The sequence below is a fragment of the Rhipicephalus sanguineus genome, chromosome 4 (assembly GCF_013339695.2).
Source record: "Rhipicephalus sanguineus isolate Rsan-2018 chromosome 4, BIME_Rsan_1.4, whole genome shotgun sequence".
Classification (NCBI taxonomy): Eukaryota; Metazoa; Arthropoda; class Arachnida; order Ixodida; family Ixodidae; genus Rhipicephalus; species Rhipicephalus sanguineus.
In genome coordinates, this window is record NC_051179.1 from 163,906,820 (window position 1) to 163,925,976 (window position 19,157).

At 47.7% G+C, this 19,157-nt stretch overlaps 1 protein-coding gene across 1 annotated transcript; it reads left to right on the top strand.

The window, feature by feature from the left end:
* Positions 1 to 237: 237 nt before the first annotated feature.
* LOC119391810 (uncharacterized) lies at positions 238 to 843 on the top strand. Its single transcript, XM_037659457.1, has one exon. The coding sequence runs from the start codon at positions 238 to 240 to the stop codon at positions 841 to 843; it is 606 nt and encodes a 201-aa protein (XP_037515385.1).
* The last annotated feature ends 18,314 nt before the right edge of the window (positions 844 to 19,157 follow it).

The window sequence follows — 19,157 nt, forward strand, 5'->3', positions numbered from 1 at the left end:
TTCCTGGACGAGACATGGGTGACGGCGGGACACACTCAGTTGATCGTATGGACAGACACCGTGGTGCAGAAGCGCGGACGCCTGTACGCTCGCGCACATGGCCTTTCAACGGGTCTGAAACAACCCTCTGGGAAAGGCCAGCGCCTGATCGTCACGCACATCGGCAGTGAAGATGGATTCGTAGACGGCTGCTTGGATTTATTCCGAGGGCGAAAAACATGCGATTACCACGAAGAAATGGACGGCAATCGCTTCGAGGGATGGTTCGGCGACGTGCTGCAGAAGTTGCCAGCTGGTAGTGTCATTGCTTTGGACAATTCACCTTACCACTCCCGGCGAGAAGAGAAATTGCCGACGACGTCCTGGAAGAAGGAAAACATACAAGAGTGGCTGAATAGCAAGGAAATCGCCTACAGCGCGACGTTAGTGAAGAGGCAGCTGCTTGAGTTGGTGGCATCTGTGAAGCCACGCTTTCTCAGCTACATCATAAACAACGCAGCTGCAAGGGCCGGTTGCGTTGTGCTCATGCTCCCGCCTTACCACTGCGAATTCAATCCCATTGAGCTCGTGTGGGCAAAGGTGAAAAATGGTATCGCTGCGGACAACCGAGACTTTAAGCTGTGCACTGTTGAAGACATCTTGAGGGAAAAAATCAAGAACGTAACGGCGGAAGACTGGAGGAAGAACATCCCGCATGTGATGGAACTGGAGGCTAAGTTCCGAGTTTACACGTCTGGAAGTGACCATGTCCAGCCCATCGTCATCCAACTGGGGGAAGATGACACTGAAGAAAGCGACTCTCACTGCGAGCTGTCCGGCATTGAGCCCCTCGAGCAAGCTTAACGGCTACCTATTAATTAAATAACAGCCCTTATCAGGGCTACCTAAATGTTGCCGGTGGGGATGTTGTGTTCAGTCATCCACCCCGTGACCCCTCAAATAAGTAGGCAGTTCATTTGATGGCGTATTCCTTTTAATGGAAGTTCAATTCTGAAAGAGCAACGTCCTGCACACATTTTGCTCAATTTAACTACTGGCATGGAAACATGCTGAAATGCTGGCAAATCGAAATGCAAACATAATTATTAACCCTGAAAAACCATGTGGCGCCCAAGATCCTCATCCAGGCAGCCACTGTCCAGCTTGACAGGCCCGTTGATGAGATAGCTGCAGTCAACGCGAAATTGACAACCACTGTTAACAGCTTGCACGCCACAGCACATTAATGTGGTTTCATTGTTTGGGTATCTAGCTCATGCAAGTAAGGAACAATTATAAAACATCATTACTTTAGTGAAGCCCAAACTGCTCATTCGTGCAGCCATTGCCATGTTGTGGCGCCCTATGGTGAAGTAGCAGCAGCCGAGGCGAAGTTGACTGCCAATGTTGGCAGGGCGTATGTTGAAACGAAAACAAAAGTGGCTTCGTTGGAACCACCGAGAAGATTTACATGCCCCTAAAGGCCAATCAATGCAGCCAAGCAATAACAGGGACACACCGTCGGCCCAGTTTACTCCATAGCATAGTCACTGTTAATTTCACTAAGCCGCTTCAAAAAATAATATCAAAGCAAGCCCAGTGCCGTGCCCCTGTTGCCCATTTCCAGGTAGTTGTGCCACCCTTAGTGTTCTTTATAGCCTGTTCAGATGAATAATGCCAATGCAAGCACTGCGAGAAGCAATTGTAAGCTTCAGGTCTGCCGAGGCAGTCATGTTGGAGCCATCGACAAGCTTTACATGCCCCTAAAGGCCAATAAATGCAGCCAAGCAATAACAGGAACACACCGTCCGCTCAGTTTACTCTACATCGCAGTCACTGTTAATTTCATTAAGCCACTTTAACACATAATAGCAATGCAAGCCCAGTGGAGTGCTCCTGTTGCCCGTTTCCAGGTAGTTGTACCGCTCCTATTGTTGTTGACAGCCTGTTGAGATGAATAATGCCAATGTGAGAAGGCCCAAGGTAATCATTGAGGCAGCAGCCACCGTCGAGCTTGAGGGGCCGAGTGGTCAAATAACGATAGTCAGGGCACGCTTGAAAGACACCGTTAGCAGTCTTGCATACAAACCACAATCACGTCATAGCCATTGTTTTTAAAATAGCAGTAGTCAACTCCAAATTGAGAGCAACTGTTAGCAGCTCGCATGCCAAAGCACAGTCATGTGGTTGCACTGTTTATTTTGGTTATCTGGCTGAGGCAAGTAATGAAAATAAGAACAATTATAAAACATAATTTGCTTAGTGACGTCCATAATACTCATTTCGGCAGGCACCGTTGATCTTTACGGGCCCCATGGTACTTAATTGCAGTAATTGGGCGTACGCTTGAAAGGCACTGTTAGCATTCTGCACTTCAAATCATATAAATGTAGTAGCCATTGTTTAATTTGTTTATCTGACTGGACAAGTAATGCAAACACAAGCACAATTATTAACCCTGAATAACTCTGCTAGCACTTTCTGCTTTTTTTTTGGTACTGAAAAATGCCGAGTAAAGTTAGATGTTTTACTGAGGTACTTTGGCCATCGACCAAGCCCTAGGCAAAGTGACAGTCAGATTCAGACAATGAAATTGGTGAAGTAATAAATGGTGAAAGTTGCAAAAGCTCTCGGTACACTACTTTACTGTGCTCCATTCACTGAAAAATGCCTTTATAACGATGATAGCGTCAGACAGGAAATGACAGCCCACTGCACAATATTATTCGTATTGAAAATGTGTACCACCATATGTGATGGGCAGTGAAACCTGTTTACGGAGACTGGAAGCATGAAAAATGCAACAACATAGCAAGGTGCCGTTTCACAATATGGCACCCTTTCATGTGCACTTCTGAAGAGCTGCCGCATGCACTGATGCATAAACACATGAACAAGGGTAAGAAGTGAAATTAGTGGGCAATTCACGGGATTCTTTTAAGATAATGTAGCTCTGTAAGCTTCTTTGTTGTCACAGCTGATAGACCTATTTTTTTTTGCAAGTTGGTTAGTCACATTGTGGCAACAACACAAGAAGCAAGGACAGAAAAATAGGAGAAAATAAAGCAAATAGGCAGACTGAGAAGACAAGGTGGACGAGAGAGAAAGGCTTTAGTGAAGTCGAAGAGGTCAGTCGCGCTATTCAGAGGACTTGGTGCTTTGAATGAGATGACTATGAGTTTAGGAAATCCTGAAAAAAAAAAAGACGCAGCTGAAAGACAATTTACAAAAACAAACGCTAACATAAAATAAAAAGACAGAGAAAGGAATGAACACAAGCACGCACAGAAGCACGCACATATTTACACATGCGCACAAACATAAGCGCGAGAACTAAGAAAATCTCAAATATAAAGGAATGGGGGAGATAAAAAATATAAAGAAACGCCAGAAAAAACGCACACACATTTACAGACAGGTGTGCGTAGAGGTATCATGAGTCGGTTCACAAGCTGTCCACGTTGTCAAATGTTTTTTTTTTTTCGTTTTTAAAGACGATAGTCTTTCTAGAAATTTTGGTCTGTCTTTCTGTCTGTCTTTCTGTTTGTCGGCACGTCCCTCGATTCAGCCACTCGGCCAAAGTTGAACCACTTGCCCAAGGGCCAGCCGTCTTGAACTGGTACGGCTGTTCATACTTGTGAACGTTGTCGATCAAAAAGTAAATATCATGCATATCTGAGGTGCAACATCACTAGGTAAGTATTAGGTGGCGTGTTCCTTTAATAGAAAATGCATACATACGTAATTTTAAGGACCCTAGTTTCTTAAGCTGCGCTGAAAATGCATAAGAATGGAAGCTTGAGCGAGTTGGTATGCGTTCATCTTTGTTAAACAGCGCTCACTAGACGACGACGAAGTAAAAGAAGGCACATGACAGGCGCTGCCTGTTGTGTGCCTTCTTTTACTTCGTCGTCGTCTAGTGAGCGCTGTTTCAACAAAGCTGAAAATGCGACTGCGCTGAAATTTGCCTTCCTCCGTGCCCTTCGCACGAGCTCATTGTTGTGTTTCGGTTTCGGTTCTGTATTGCACTGCACGAATGCCATGGGTTGGTGTTGAAAAACTTTAGTTTTGAGAAGGCCAAGAAGGTGAAAAAAAATATTTAAAAAATGAAAAAGCAGCGTTGTGGGCGGCCTTCAGGCTGCCGGTTGTGGGCGCCGCTCTGGCGTTCCTGTTTTACCCAGGCGACGTGTAAATAAAAGAGTGTGTGGAGAGTAGTCGTTGAGTGCGGACGTTTCTCTGCTTCAGCGCTTCGCGCCAAACCGCGTTTTCGGGCTGGCTGGCGTCCCCGCCGGTCGCGTTGGTCACCGCCGGTCTTCGCCTGCTGCTGCGCCGGGACTACCAGCACGCAACACAGCACTCATGTTTCCCGACGTATTGCCAGATGGCGTCCATATCTCACACAGCGCCTCTTCTATCGTCTTTACACGACATTTGCAGCGAAGCACGCAGATACGCGGCCAATTTTTGCACCGTTGCCTGAGCGGTCATAGGAATTTATAGTGGCAACATATCACGAGAATGGAAAAGCAGCTCAGAGCTTTGTCATGGGAAAGCATAGCGAGCTCTGGCAGCACACCTTATACGTGATTGTGTCACAGCTGGCATTCTACAGCTGGCGCGAGGTGAACAATGAGAACCACAGAACGACGCGAATTTACGCCAAGTTCCCTTTTGAAGGCAGCGGTTTAACGGTCATAATTGGTTCGACTTGGTTCTGGGGCGAACAAACATCTGACCGTTGCTAATTCAACCACATTCCCTCAAGCAGCGCGTGTTAGGAGAGCAATCAATCGACGTTGCTACACAACACAGGAAAAACGCAGCGATACCCTCGGCTATCTTATAACACTGCTGCTAACAATCGTTCGCGCTGAGCTGGCAGAAACAAATTTTTGCGTGGGAGGTCGCTTCCACAAATGTATGCCGTTGATGAACTCGTAGGTTTGTTCCATCCGCGTACACTTTTCTCATTTCTCCTGAGAATGCTTCTGCTCGATCACCTCACCACGTCCGACGGAAAACACAGCGACACGGTACACGAAGCACACCCACCGCTCACAGTAGGCACCACACAGCGCACTTCGGCAAACTTCCCTCGTCATAACTTCACTTCGGAGCAAAACAAAATACCATGGAACGAACACACACTATGTTTGCTTGCAGCGGTGTGTCGCCGCCGCGTCCCGTTTTTCAGACGAAGCGAAGCCCAGCGTCACCGATGCTCGGTGCAGTCTTCCTTCGCCGGAGAACAAACACACGCAGTACAAATGGTGCATCGTAAGCTCGCAATAATATTTCCGGCATGACAGGCCACCAAAAACAGCTTAGGAATTCACTCTGACGAGGCATGCTCACAGCTGACGCGACTCGGCCGAGTTCGAAGCGCGGGCGGCCATCTTCTCCTTGAGCGGAGTCACCGGCCGTCCGGCTCGTGACGTCAGTCTAGAGCGCGCGCCCATTGGTGGATGCGCGTGTGCATCCGCCTTTGAGGTGCAAATGCCGCTTTTTTCTAAAGTTGTACCCAACTATAGTTAAGCTACGCTGAAGTAAACATAAATGAGCCTAATTAACTTTAAGTGATCTAAATCTGATTAGGCCTAAATATATCTACTTATGCTAAGCCTAACATAGAGAGAGAGAGAGAAAGACAAAGAAAAAAAGCATGGCATAGCCATGTATAGTAAAGAAAGCATAGCATAGCCATGAATAGTATAGTATTGGCGGCGAGATCGAGCAGAGTCGGCACCTAGCGGCGAGCGGACGAAACCTCGCGGTGTGGATGGCTCCTTGCGTCGTCTGCTAGCCACACCGTGTTCGCATGTGTGCGTACGTCATGCGCGTCCTCAGATTGCAGCTTATTCCGTTGTGCTGGCACAGTATCAAATGCTTGTACGTATGCCTACACGATATACATAAGCATTTCGCCTTACGAGACTTGTATGCACTCTAATGAGTGAGCACATGCCCGTGTCGGTATGGCGCTAGGTCTAACCATCGTACCGTCCATTCGCCAAAATCATTTTAATGTGGGTACCGCTTGCTCGTTCAAGCACGTCACATAGTTCATTCGGCGTCGTCCTAAACCAAAAAAAGTACTAAATGTCAAGGTGTGAATGCAGAATTTTAGCGACACCATCTCGTGATATGTTGGCGATTTGTAAATTTTTGTGATTCCGAAAAGCATGAACTAGCGTCTGCAGAGGATGGTAAGCGGTAAAAAAGACCTGAAGCCACGCATTTCTTCAGCAATATGCGTATTCATGCAAACAGAAAAGCAGAGTGCACAAAGTTTTACTTCATCTAATTACGCAGAAATACAGGCTCTCTTTCTTTGAAGCCGCTAGCGCAAAAAGTAAATACTTTTACTTACTTACTTTTCCTTACTTAGTTTTCCGACAACAGCGATTGTGCTGTGCGGCAGAACTTTGACGCCTGCACCAAACAGCTGCGATAACTCGGCTACATATCAGCACGGCACGCAGTGGTTGTTGAGAAGCAAAAACCATTCAAAAACAGCCACTGCAGCAATTGCAGTGATCTCTTTCCTGCTATGACATCCTGTTACTGTGTTTACACTATCGAAAGAGCGCTCGCACGGCACAATAAACGCGATTACATGTGGACGAGGGAAGACTGCTTACCGTTCCAACTACAACTATCGTGCTGTCTGGGAGAACCTTGACGCTCGGCTGCTGCGCCCATCCGCTAGAATAACAAGTCTTAAAGTTGCGTCCAGTCTGACAATACAAATATAGCCCGTGAGACCTCCCGAACCAATAGACCTCTACCAGCCTACGTCACTCACTCCCCGTGCGTCAGGTCACGTGACCTCTCGGCGCACGTGCAACCGCGGGTGGTTGGCAAAACATTCCTGCTGCCGGCTCAGCGTGGTACAGTCGCACGGTGTTTGGCGCACGTTTTTTTTTTTTTCTTTGGAACCTTTTTCTGAATCTTTTGGTTCCAAGATTATTTGTGGTATGTGTCAAAGAACATATAAATGTGTCGTGGAATGTGTGACGAAAAATTTGCCACGCTGCTGGCTGTTTAACTTGGAGAAGTGAACCCACGTGGTGGTTTGTGCAAGGAACAGCGGCATCGTCATCGAAAATGTGCCGCGTTTACTGTGGCGTGTAGTGTGCGTTGAAAGGCAGCGACGATATCGGTTCACATTTGCGGACGTTGAAACTGACAATATTGTGTGGTGTGTGTTGTGTGAATAACGATGCATCTTGTTTGCGAAAACATCGGCACGCGTTGTTTCTAACAGGGCAATTTGCAGTGACCGGTTGTCGACGGAACATCAGGATTGGACATTTTATTTGACGCGATGATCTGCGAGTGCGTACATCTCAGTGTTTGTGCTGCGTGCACAAAAAAAAAAAAAAGAAAGGGCATGGTGTCCGTGCTGAAAGGTGAGACTACGCATGAGCTACCAGCGTGTTTTAGCATTGCGGAACATGCACGTATGGTTTACCACGGCGAATATCCAGAACCATACGCGTATCGCCTTTTATTGGAGATATACGTCATAATGGAAGCAGTGGAGATTCTTGTTTGTCATATTCTAGTTAGCTTATCTTTACGGCTCGATATTTATGAAGTGACATTCCGAGTTTGTGTACCAAGTCTAAAGGAGAGGAGCAAGTATGGAAACACGTTGTAGGCATCAGATACAGCGACGTAACCGCGCAAGAGAATATTTATAATTAAATTATTGGTGTTCAACATCTCTAAACTGCTCAGTGGATTATGAGGACCGCGGTAGGGGATAACTTCACTTTAATTTTCACGGGGATTTGTTAACCGAACGCAGGCTAATGCGTGTTTCCTTCGTTTTTTTTTCTTTGATTCATCTCTGATCAGAATTTTGCGCCGTGAGTGAGAATCGAATCCGTGACCTCGCGCACAATAGCCGCCAATGCTGTACATCGTTTAAAACTGCAGTGCAGATTTCGCGATCGACGGAAATTCATGCCATGCTAATCCATGCCATGCTAATATTTCTCCAAACACCAGTCGCCGTGAAAATGTACAACGTTCACTTCCGAGGAGCATAAGATTTTTTTATGGCTGTCATCCCCGACGAGCAAATCATATGTTGAACTAACAGAATCGTTCATTACAGGCAGTAACTCTTGCTTCTAACAGCTGTGAGTTCAGAAAACAGCAATTTGCAAAAACTTCTATCGAAGTAAAGCAGACACACGCAGCGCTGCTATGCAGAGAGATCCAGCCGGCGGAACTTTCTTGCCAACCAGCACCTGCTCCGAAGGCGGGACTTGGGGGCGGGACACTGCCAGTGACGTCACACTGTTTGCAAACAGGGAGAGGTCTATTGGCCGCAGTGGCGCAGCGGTTAACGTGTCGCGCTCGGAACTGCGAGGACGTTGGTTCGAACCTCGCTGCTGTCTTGTTTTTTTTTTTCCCCGGAAGGGTTTTGTTTGGTGTCGCATTCTGTTTCCAAACTGAGAAGCGCGAAGCGGCTCGTGGTTTACGTGCGCCTCAGTGACACGGGCACCCCACGGACCTCGCGTGCCTGCCCCGAAGGGGCAGGCGCGCGGGCTAAACAGCGCGTGGCCGCGACAGCGGCCAGTAGCGCGTGACGGAGACACTGCCAGCCGGCCATTGAGCGTTAGCGAAATGGCCGCACTCGCGAAGCGAGGGCGAAGCCACGATTAGTTTTCCGCGCCCGAAGGGCGCAGAGGGCCTTCACTGATCAATAGGAAAATTTCTTCGCGCTAATCAGTCTGGCAAGACTTGTGAGACCAAACAGAACCCTGCCGTGGGTTACGGACGTAACGATAGCGAGAACTACAGTTACGTCTGGACGTAACCCTAGCCACAGCCTAAGTACAAATGCGTACCCACATGTCAAAAAGTTCGTCGTCTACAAGATCGACAACTTCAGAAATTGCGAGGCCCTTTACCTGAAGCAAGGGGCAATCTCGAAGCGTTCGATGGGTGTAAAAACTGGAACGGACGGAAAGCAACAGCGTGACAGGAGTATCATACACACCTCAGCCGCAGATCACCATCCGCGCGCGCACACAAACTTCGTATTCGTAGACAAGTTTAACACATGCCATCAACAAGCAGCTGGGTCTCTTAGGGATAAACAATCGCCCAGACGTAGAGGGATCTTCAAGGAGCAGGCGGACGAAAAGTCCCCAGACCTCAAGTTACCCGGATGGATTTTGTCAGAAAAGAGACGCTCGTAGACGCTGGCACCGCCGATGATGCCTGCCGCCGAAGGCCACCAGGCTACAGTGTACTAGAAGGGGGCAGTGGAACGAACTACAGTGTACTGTAAACGAACGAAGCGGCCGCGCCGTATCTCGGGTGATGCTCCGACGGGCGATCGTAGCGGCGGCGCTGTAGTCACTTTGTACTGAAGCTGTGGATAGCGTCTGCATTTGGCGCGCGCGCGTCGCAGCCTGCGAAAGCGTGTAATTGCGCGTTTTGAGCGCGTTTAATGCATTACTGAGCTTTAATCGATGTCTCAACGCCTGCTACGCGCCGTTGTGCACGAGTGAATATGCAGGCGTGCCAAAATTGCGCCGAGATATTCCCTGTTTTTGGAGCCTACCGGCCCCCAAAGAAGGCGACAATCGGATTTTGCACCTAGCTGCTCACTGATTGCTGTGCGGTTTGCAACCAACACTTCGAGCCGCGCTACACTATAAGTGACTATGAATAGATAACAAACCAGCGACAAAAGCCTACCATTCTTCTGCCGGCAGTCTCTACGATATCCAGAGCATTGATCCTTATATGAGCTCCAATGCGCTCGGCTGTTTCATGAGTAACCTGAGCAAAAATAACTCTATCACAACATTTATATTAGTGACGGCTGAGTTCTGCCAGTTTTGCTCTGTTTCTTTAATGCCGAAAGGCTATCTTGTTTCAATAGCGGGCTTCCGCGGTTACTATGCATCGGTGCACGTTCACCTCTGAGGCACAAACTTCATGGATCAGGGCTTATCTCAAGCATCCTAAAATGCGCAGATGTACATATAGCCCGTCGGTTATTCTGGCTAAATTCACTACAACCAGTTCTCCTTTTCAATGGACAGCTTATATTGCACTTTTCCTGACCTATCGATGCCATTGCAAAAACTTCTTTTTGACAATGTTTTGTATTATAATTTCATTGCTTCATCTGTAAAGTGTCAGAAGTGAAGCCAGGAGGGGCGGTGGTGCTCTACGCTTTGCTACACACACACACACACACACACACACACACACACACACACACACACATATATATATATATATATATATATATATATATATATATATATATATATATATATATATATATATATATATATATATATATATATAGAGTAATGTACTAACTAGCCCAGCAATGAGTTCGGCTCAATTAAACCGAGATCGTGAATCTATACGGTCGGTATCAGCCCGTTTTCATTTTTATATTTTGCGTGCCGTTCAGCAGTCACTTCGGCTACAAGAACTGATTTGCAGTATCTCACAAAGGTATTTATGAAGCAAGCATCCATTAAAAGCTTTGAAGTTTCGTCCATCAAGGCTTACGACGACAAGTCCTACGCTTAGTAATGATAGACACGCAACGAAAGCCGCATCAGTAATAGTGCCGATTCGCCGGGTGCCGCCGACGCGCCCAGCAGTTCTTGCGCGCGGCGCCGCGCGCCTTCAGTACCGAGCGACTGCAGCGCCGCCGCTACGGTCGACGCGGAAGGCATCAGGCGGAGAGGCGCGTTCACGCCACTCGACAGTTCTAGTACACTCCAACCAGGCTAGAGTGACCTAGAATAGGGGGAGTGTCCAAAGCGCCGGCTCCCGCGTGGGCCTTTTGCCGTGAACTCCCGCGCCGCGCCGCTGCTGCGCCGGACCCGTTAGAGTTACTGTATATGCTACCTTTAGGTAGCAGAGTTGCGCATAGGTCCGCCATCTTGCCCGCCGTGGCATCCACGCTAAGCAGGAAAGCCACCTCTCTGGAATGTAGGAGCCGACGCGGCTGCTGTTGTTGCTGCTGTCCTCTCGGCCCAGCGGCTGCGTGCACCTTCTCGTTCGTTCATAACGCGTCGCTGGCGCAATGACTTTCGATTCGAAGAAAAAAAAAGAATGTAAAGCTCGGAGAAACAATAATTTGAGATGAAACAGGTGGAGATGGAACGCTGTCGTAAGTAATATTTTTGTTTTAAATGGCAATTAGAAAAAGTGCGACGGTCACGATTCTGGACCAATTAAATTCAGTCTAATTATTCGTTTCACGTAGTTTTTGATGCAGCGCTTCAAAAGGTTAAGTGAATAGCTCGAGAAAACAAGTGCTAAAATTATCACTGTGTTTTACAAATAGCGCAAGCTAACGAGAATTTCGCGTACGTCTAGGTAGATGTGGCATATAATAAAGACTCGGTCATGCTTAAAACTTTTATGCCGCACCATGTGCCGCACAGTGCTCGGAATGAATCGTGCTGTTTTGATAGACCTGTAAGGTTCATATTCACACACAACGCCTCCTTCACAGTCACTCGCGTATATTTTTACCGTTTTGTCCCGTTCGATTTTTACTCAACCTTTGACCAGTGAGAGAGAAGCGATATATATCCTGTTCGTTATCGCCGGCTTCTGACGTCTCATGCGCAGCAGCCACTTGAGACGGCGACGGACGGCGGAGACAGACTTGCCACACGGAATCGAGAAGAAGGCCTTTCCGTGCTCTTGTCGGTTCGTGCAGTGGGGAGCGCAACATCCTGTCATTGTCGCTAATTCGCAACACTGAGTCAGGGCGCTGCGCCGCGCAGACGTTCGCAAAAGGGAGTGTCTAGCGTTACGTCTAGACGTAACGGTACGAGCCGTTGCAGTTACGTCTGGACGTAAGAATAACTAGCCTTAAAAGTTACGTCCAGCGTGGCAATACAAATACAGCCCGTTAGACCTACCGAACCGATTGGCCTCAGTGGCGCAGCGGCTAGCGTGTCGTGCTCGAAACTGCGAGGACGTTGGTTCGAACCTCGCTGCTGGTGTTTTTTTTTTTTTTTGTTTTGTTTTTTTTTCTTTCTTTCTTTCTCGGGTGTTGCTGAAGTTTGTTGCCAGAGAAGCGCGACGCGGCTCTTGGGTTACGTACGCCTCCGCCTGCCCCGAAGGGGCAGGCTGCGCGGGCTAAACAGCGCGTGGCCGCGACAGCGGCCAGTAGCGCGTGACCGTGACCCTGCCAACCGGCCATTGAGCGTTAGCGAAATGGCCGCACTCGCGAAGCGAGGGCGAAGCCACGATTAGGTTGCCGCGCCCGAAGGGCGCAGAGGGCCTTCACTAAGCAACAGGAAAATAATGTACTCACGTTTGTGGAAAGCCACATGACTAGAGTCCCTAGATTTTCCCTGCTCTTCAACAGGGAAAAATCTAGGGACTTTGGTCTGGACGTAACGATAGCGGTGACTACAGTTACGTCTGGACGTAACCCTAGCAACAGCCTTCGCAAAAACCGACAGCAGAAGACACCACCACAACAACGACAAACAATCCGAACTCAGCTGGACCGTCTTGCGCTTCGCCGGACGGCTTGATTTGGCTTGATACAGCAGTGGTGGCGCGGCGATCGCCAGCACCCGCGCGGCCGTGAAGTTGGCTTTCCCTAAAACGGATGCTTTTTGCGCACGTGAGCGCGCTGGGCGAATGGTGGCGCGAGCGGCGAGTTCTATCAGAGGCGCAACTCTGCTACCTAAAGGTAGCATATACAGTAACTCTAGGACCCGTGGGCTTTCCGCGCTCGGGAAGCGCGCGGAAAGCGAGGGGCGTCTGCTACGCGCTGTAGATTTTTGCGCCGCGTTTCCACACAGGGCACTTGAAGTCTACTTAACTTTTATAATGCGGTGCGGAATGGAGCTTATCCATCTTTAAGCGTGGCGTTAGTGCTGGGGCAACAAGAGAATGCAAAAAATCATGTGTCAAGCGGCATCAGCGTGGCCTATAGTTCCGGTCACAGAGTTCGAGAACGTTGGTGCGTGCGTAAACACGCGCAAAACGGACACACGCAAGCAAAGAACGAAAAAAAGACATTATTCGCTCGAGTAATCGGGCAATAGCATCAGGCATGCTCGAATTAAGAGGCAATAAAGAAAAGTAAATTGCCCGCGCAGTCAGCTGAAATACTTGCGCGCAGTGACCGCTTCACACTACGAGCTTTTTACTCATGGTCGCCACTGGTTTGCTAGCCATATGCACACCGCTTTATTCGACAATTCATTAGCCTCCACTGCCTCTTTATTATGGACGGAGCACACCGGCAAGACGCAAGGGAAACAAAAAAAAAGAAGAAAATTCGGCAGATCCCACGTACCATGGGAGTCGATGTTATGCGAAGCATGCGGCGGGTAGGTGACTGGCGTAACTTTTTTTAGTGAGCGACACGTTACAAAACGATACTAATGATTTGTATAAATTTTATGCGCACACATATATATGCTGAAGAGCCGCATGTGTGTCATATAACCACTTGTTTACGGTTGGGTAACGCTGCCAATGGCAACGTGGGTATTACCAACACCAGAAGCGTTAAGGTGATATGTAGTGCTTATACGTGTCCCGAGAACGCACGCGCGTTTCACGAACCCGTGTGCATGTGTGCAAGAAGTTCTTGACAGTTCTTGAACAAGGGCATCATCACCATGATCAGTGAGCACCAGCAGCTGGTCATGACTTGTTATAGTATCCGGTCGTGATCGTGGTGACGAGGGGTCCATGTGTAGTGAAGTATGTGGTATAGTAGAGCTGTTGGAATTCGTGGATGCCTCGGTCATTTTGTCGACAAATTGTCTGTCGACAGGGCCGGCGACATGTCGGAAACTGAAGCCACCCTTCGCGTTGGTGACGTATAGGCCGTCGAGGCTGGTAGGCCTCGATAGTGCTACGCAGACCAACCTCAGTGGCTGGTGTTTGTCGTATTCGTAGGCTACCTGGGCGTATGTGGCCTACGTAGCCTAGTCTACAAAGCGGCCGTCAATCAATCTGGCATCATCCTCGGTCAGCATTAGGCCATCGCCCAGCCCCGTAAGAAATGAAGAGGAGACTGCGTCGTTCGGGCGGACGAAGTGCATTTTACGGTGCGGTGATGTGGATATCATATGTAACTTTCGTTAATGTATTCCTCTGGGGTCGAGGAATGCTTCAATATATCTTGCTCAATCATAGGAATACAAATGTAATCTTTATTAGACTGCTATAAAAGCGGAGCCAACACTGGAACTACAGATGTTAATCTGATATGACGCCTGCATTCGTAGGAGTACACATCGTAGGATTATCATGTAGTGTTTATTGCGTTCTTTTAAAATTAGTCAGCCAGCACCACAACCACAATTGACGTTGCACCGATATAACGCCTGTGTATGCTGTTTTTCCAAACCAGTTTATAGACCTGGCGTGGCTCAGTGGTAGAATATCTGATTGCCGCGCAGAATGCTTGGGTTCGATTCCGGCTGGAATCCTAATTTTCATTCTTTCTATTCGTTGAGTCAACGCTGCCGATGTTGGTTTTCCTTAACGATCTAGCATTTAGGTTACCAATGCCTGTCCTCGCTGTTCCTGGGTAGATATAAACTGTCAATCACCTGTGGTGCATACCCGTAACCCGCGGCCCGTGGTAAACAGGTATGTGCCACACGTGTGTAGTGGAAAGGGTTTGACGACGTACGCGACAGGATGTTAATGTTATTCATGTCCTGAACCGGCAATCATATTCGTCAAATACTCTTACCCTCCTATGCAAATTTTGGTCTACACCAAGTTAAGGAGGCGATCATGAGAGCACCCAGACGTAGGCGGCTAGATAGATAGATAGATAGATAGATAGATAGATAGATACGTAGATAGAAACGCTCAAAGTGCCAGAGGTTCGCTAAGAAATGCTTCGCATTTAAAAAAAAGAGTAGAGACGGCCATACCACCGCAATGCTGTTGGCTTATTTTTGCTTCTGAGGTAGCTTATACAACAAGGCTCACCGTGCGCAAACATTTGAAAGAAAAGCAATGCCAGGTAAACTAACCTTATTCCACAAGTGACTGTACAAAAGGCGTAATATGGAAAATGCTTGACAAATATCCAGATATCATGAAACAAAGTTACAAATGCCCCCATTCTTGCTGTGCAAGCTGCCTGAACGAAAATACGGTAAGAAATTGACAAATAGAAGTGTGATATCTCAATAACTTCAGAAAATTGTTCAAATGCAGAGATCCCTTATGTACCTAGGCTGAAAAAATGCAACATGTGATTATATATATATATATATATATATATATATATATATATATATATATATATATATATATATATATATATATATATATATATATATATATATATATATATATATATATATATATATATATATATATATATATATTATCGCATGTTGCATTGGATCGCTGAACGTCAGTATGAAACGTTCGCGCGAGATGCGTGCATTGCTTCAAGCCTTCACCATACGAAATGAAAACAGTTTAAAACAACTCATCTCAACTTCAGATGTTTTCACGGTTCTCGGAGGTTAGCGTTCGCCCGGTTCAGAGACTTTACAAAAATATGTGTACGAGTAGTTACATAACATACAATTGTTTCCGCGGCAGTTGAGTGCGCGCCAACAGGGCACTCGACCGCAATTTCCCACTTTTTCCTGATGACCTCAATATAGCGTCCACCAGTGCTGAAGCTCCGGAGTACTTAAATAGCGAGTCTGGTCATCTCTTCAATAAATATAAAGAGATGACCAGACAGGTAAAGCAAGCCTCTTTTGTCCCGCAGACGCGTGCAGTCAGCTGCTCTGAACTGAGAATCACGTTTGTTTTCGGGCGATCGCTCGTAACATGAAGTGAAGCATACTCGATGTTGCACTGTTATCGTTTCATTTTCTTTGGTTTGTCTTTTTTTAAGGCCTTAGGTGCCTCATCAAACACGAAAATTGACCGTCGGTATCCCGCGTAGCCAACACGAGTGATGCACAAAATCATCACGCGATGACGTCGACAGAACTTGTGACGTCACTATGACGTCATTCTACGTGACGTCATATGATGACGCCATCACATGACATGGTCACTTTGCATTGCCTCCGTGGTCGGGGGCCGATCACGGAGGCAATGTAAAAGCAGGTGAGGTGCAGAAAGTTTGCAATGCCTTCGATCCTGTCGGCAGTCTGAAACCACGTTATCTGCAGAAAGCTTTCGGAGAGGGGCGAGGGAGGATCAATGCATCGACTGACGAAAAAAATGGCTTTCTTTTTCGAGTCATCTCAGGCGAATGCATAAGAGCTAGACCATGTTTTTTTGTTTCATGTAATTTTTTCGCATACATTTTACCTATGCGGTCAGTTCTTCAAAATGTATGGGTAAGTCTAACACGTTTACATCGATATTGGTGACGACCACGTCTTTTATAACCTGACGGAAACGAATCGTCAGAATTATTTCTGGCTACAAAAAGCGGGTTTGCGCACCACACACCATATTATTATTGTTAGTCGTTACGCAAATGGCAAGCATGTCAAGTTACTGATGCCATGACCTATCGGTCGTGTTGGGCATACGTACGTACATTCGTGCCCCTCCGTGCCAATTTTCGTGTATACCACGTGAACGAGACGCGAGTAATCTTTTACTTTTAAAGACGATAGTCTTTTAGGGGCGAAGCTCCTTAGGGCGGCACCCGTTCGTCCCTCGTAATCGTCGTCATCGTAGTAGTCCGTAACAAGTCTTACGCTTTGACCTCCAAGGTGGTGCCGGTGGGAGATTTCTCCTATGCGTTGTTGAACAATAAAAAATTCGCAGCGTGCGCGTTAACTAAAAGCCGAATTCTTCTGTCTCTCATTCCCCATTAGCAGCCATTGGCATGTTCCAGTAGGAAACGTTAGTAGAAGTAGAAGTGTAAGTGTTAGCTAAAAGCCGACTTCTTCTGTCTCTCATTCCCATTAGCAGCCATTGTTTACCTCCAAGGTAGTGCCTGGTGAGATTTCTCCTGTGCGTGATTAAACAATAAAAATTTTGTTCAAAACGCCGTTGATTGATGAAATAAACCAACGAAAGACGCCAGATGTTTTGTAAAAGCAGAACGAAAGAACGCCAGATGTTTTTCTTAAAGTGTAGTAGTAGTAGTTGTATGTAGCCACCTCGCCCGATCGTCAACGGGCGAGGTGGACCGGCAACGGCGCGAGGACCCTGCCGTACGAGAGTTAAATCACACTAAAAGACATACTTTGCGGGCGATACACTCTAGTGAGCTTTCAACTTTTCGTCTTAATGTACATGATAAAGAAATTATTTCTACGAAAAACGCAAGGCACACCTTGAGCAATATATTTGGTTTTGGGACGCTAAATGGAACCATGAGGCGATGCGAAGCCGGAGCACTTGCACGATCGCGTTCCGTTGGCTTTCGTTGGGCATGCTACCGACCTCGCGTCGTGGAACGCGCGTCCTGTCTTCCCTCTAGCCTTGCCTTTAATTCGCACAGGGCGAGCGGGGAATGCGGTCGCTCTTGGCGCTCTTTCGCTCGGGAGCGGACTTCTTCCTTGCATTTCACCGATCACAAGTGATAATGAAGGGACCACGTAAACCAACAGTACAATAAAAGTTTGATGTTTAATATATACACGATGTTTCACACTCTTTATATTATGTACTGGGCGCATTTCACGGAAGAGTTTCACGGTTTACAGATGATTCCCTCCGTAGCTTCGCCCCACTCATCATCATTCACCCCGTGGATATGCTGTGATTTTTCTTGGGGAACATAAACGCAGAAATTTTGGTCTGTCCTTCTGTCTGTCTTTCTGTTTGTCGGCACGTCCCTCGATTCAGCCACTCGGTCAAAGTTGAACCACTTGCCCAAGGGCCAGCCATATTGTTGATCAAAAAGCAAACATTACGCATATCTGAGGCGCAACATCACTAGGTAAGTATTAGGCGGTGTGTTACTTCAACAGAAAATACATAGATACGCAATTTTAAAGACCTTGATGGTATGCGTTTAACGTTGAGACAGTAACGCGTTTATTAAAAGATTGCCACAGCTGAAGCGATCAGCGGTCCAAGCCGAGCAAGCGCGAGCGCCAACAACAACCGTCTTCGTCGTCTTCTTTCGCAGGCGTTCTTGTCTGCGCCCTACCATGTTACAAATCACTCCCCCGCGGAAAAGGAGCCATCCTGGCCTCCTGGCGACCTAAGGAACAGGTACAACTGGTGGGTCATAATGCGGCTTCAGTCGATCGACGTGAACAGTCTCGCGGCCGCGACGACGGCGGTCCGTAGATGATTGAACAGGCTCAATCATATTGTTAACTGGGGATGCTTGACGTAGGACGCGGTAGGGGCCTTCGTACTTAGGCAGTAGCTTTGTGGAAAGGCCAGGAGCGGAGGAGGGAACGCGAAGCCACACCAACGTTACAGGCGAATACGACTGAGGAGGCAGGTTTTCGTCGTGACGGTCCTTCTGGCCCTACTCGCCCTACAATGTTACAACCCTAGTTTCTTAAGGTGCGCTGAAAATGCGACTGCGCTGAAACTTGTCTTCCTCCGCGCCCTTTGCACAAGCTCATGTTGTGTTTTGGTTTCGGTTCAGTATTGCATTGTACGAATGACAGGGGGCGCCGCTCTGGCATTCCTGTTTTACCCAGGCGACGTGTAAGTAAGAGAGTTTGTGGAGAGTACTCGTTGAGTGCGGACGTTTCTTCTCCTTCGGTGCATCGCGCCAAACAGCGTGTTCGGGCTGGCCGGCGTCCCCACCGGTCGCGTTGGTCACCGCCGGTCTTCGCGTGCCGCTGCGCCGGGACTACCAGCCCGCAACACAGCACTCGTGTTTCCCGACGTATTGCCAGATGGCGTCCATATCTCACGCAGCGCCTCTTCTATCGTCTTTTGACGACATTTGCAGCGAAGCACGCAGATACGCGGCCAATTTTTTGGTACCGCGGCCACGCCGACTGACAGATTCGGCTTCGCATGAAATGGCTTGAAACAGCAGAGCGCCGGAGGCAGCCTTGTAAAACAAATCGAATGCACGAAATAAAAGATAGGATATGAAGGGCGCAAATGCGTTAGCATGCATGAGCTAGTTACTACGTGCATTATGTGCTACGTTCTCGTGGTTATCTCCGGTTTATTCTCTCCTGCAGCAAGTTTACGTTCGTCATTCCACA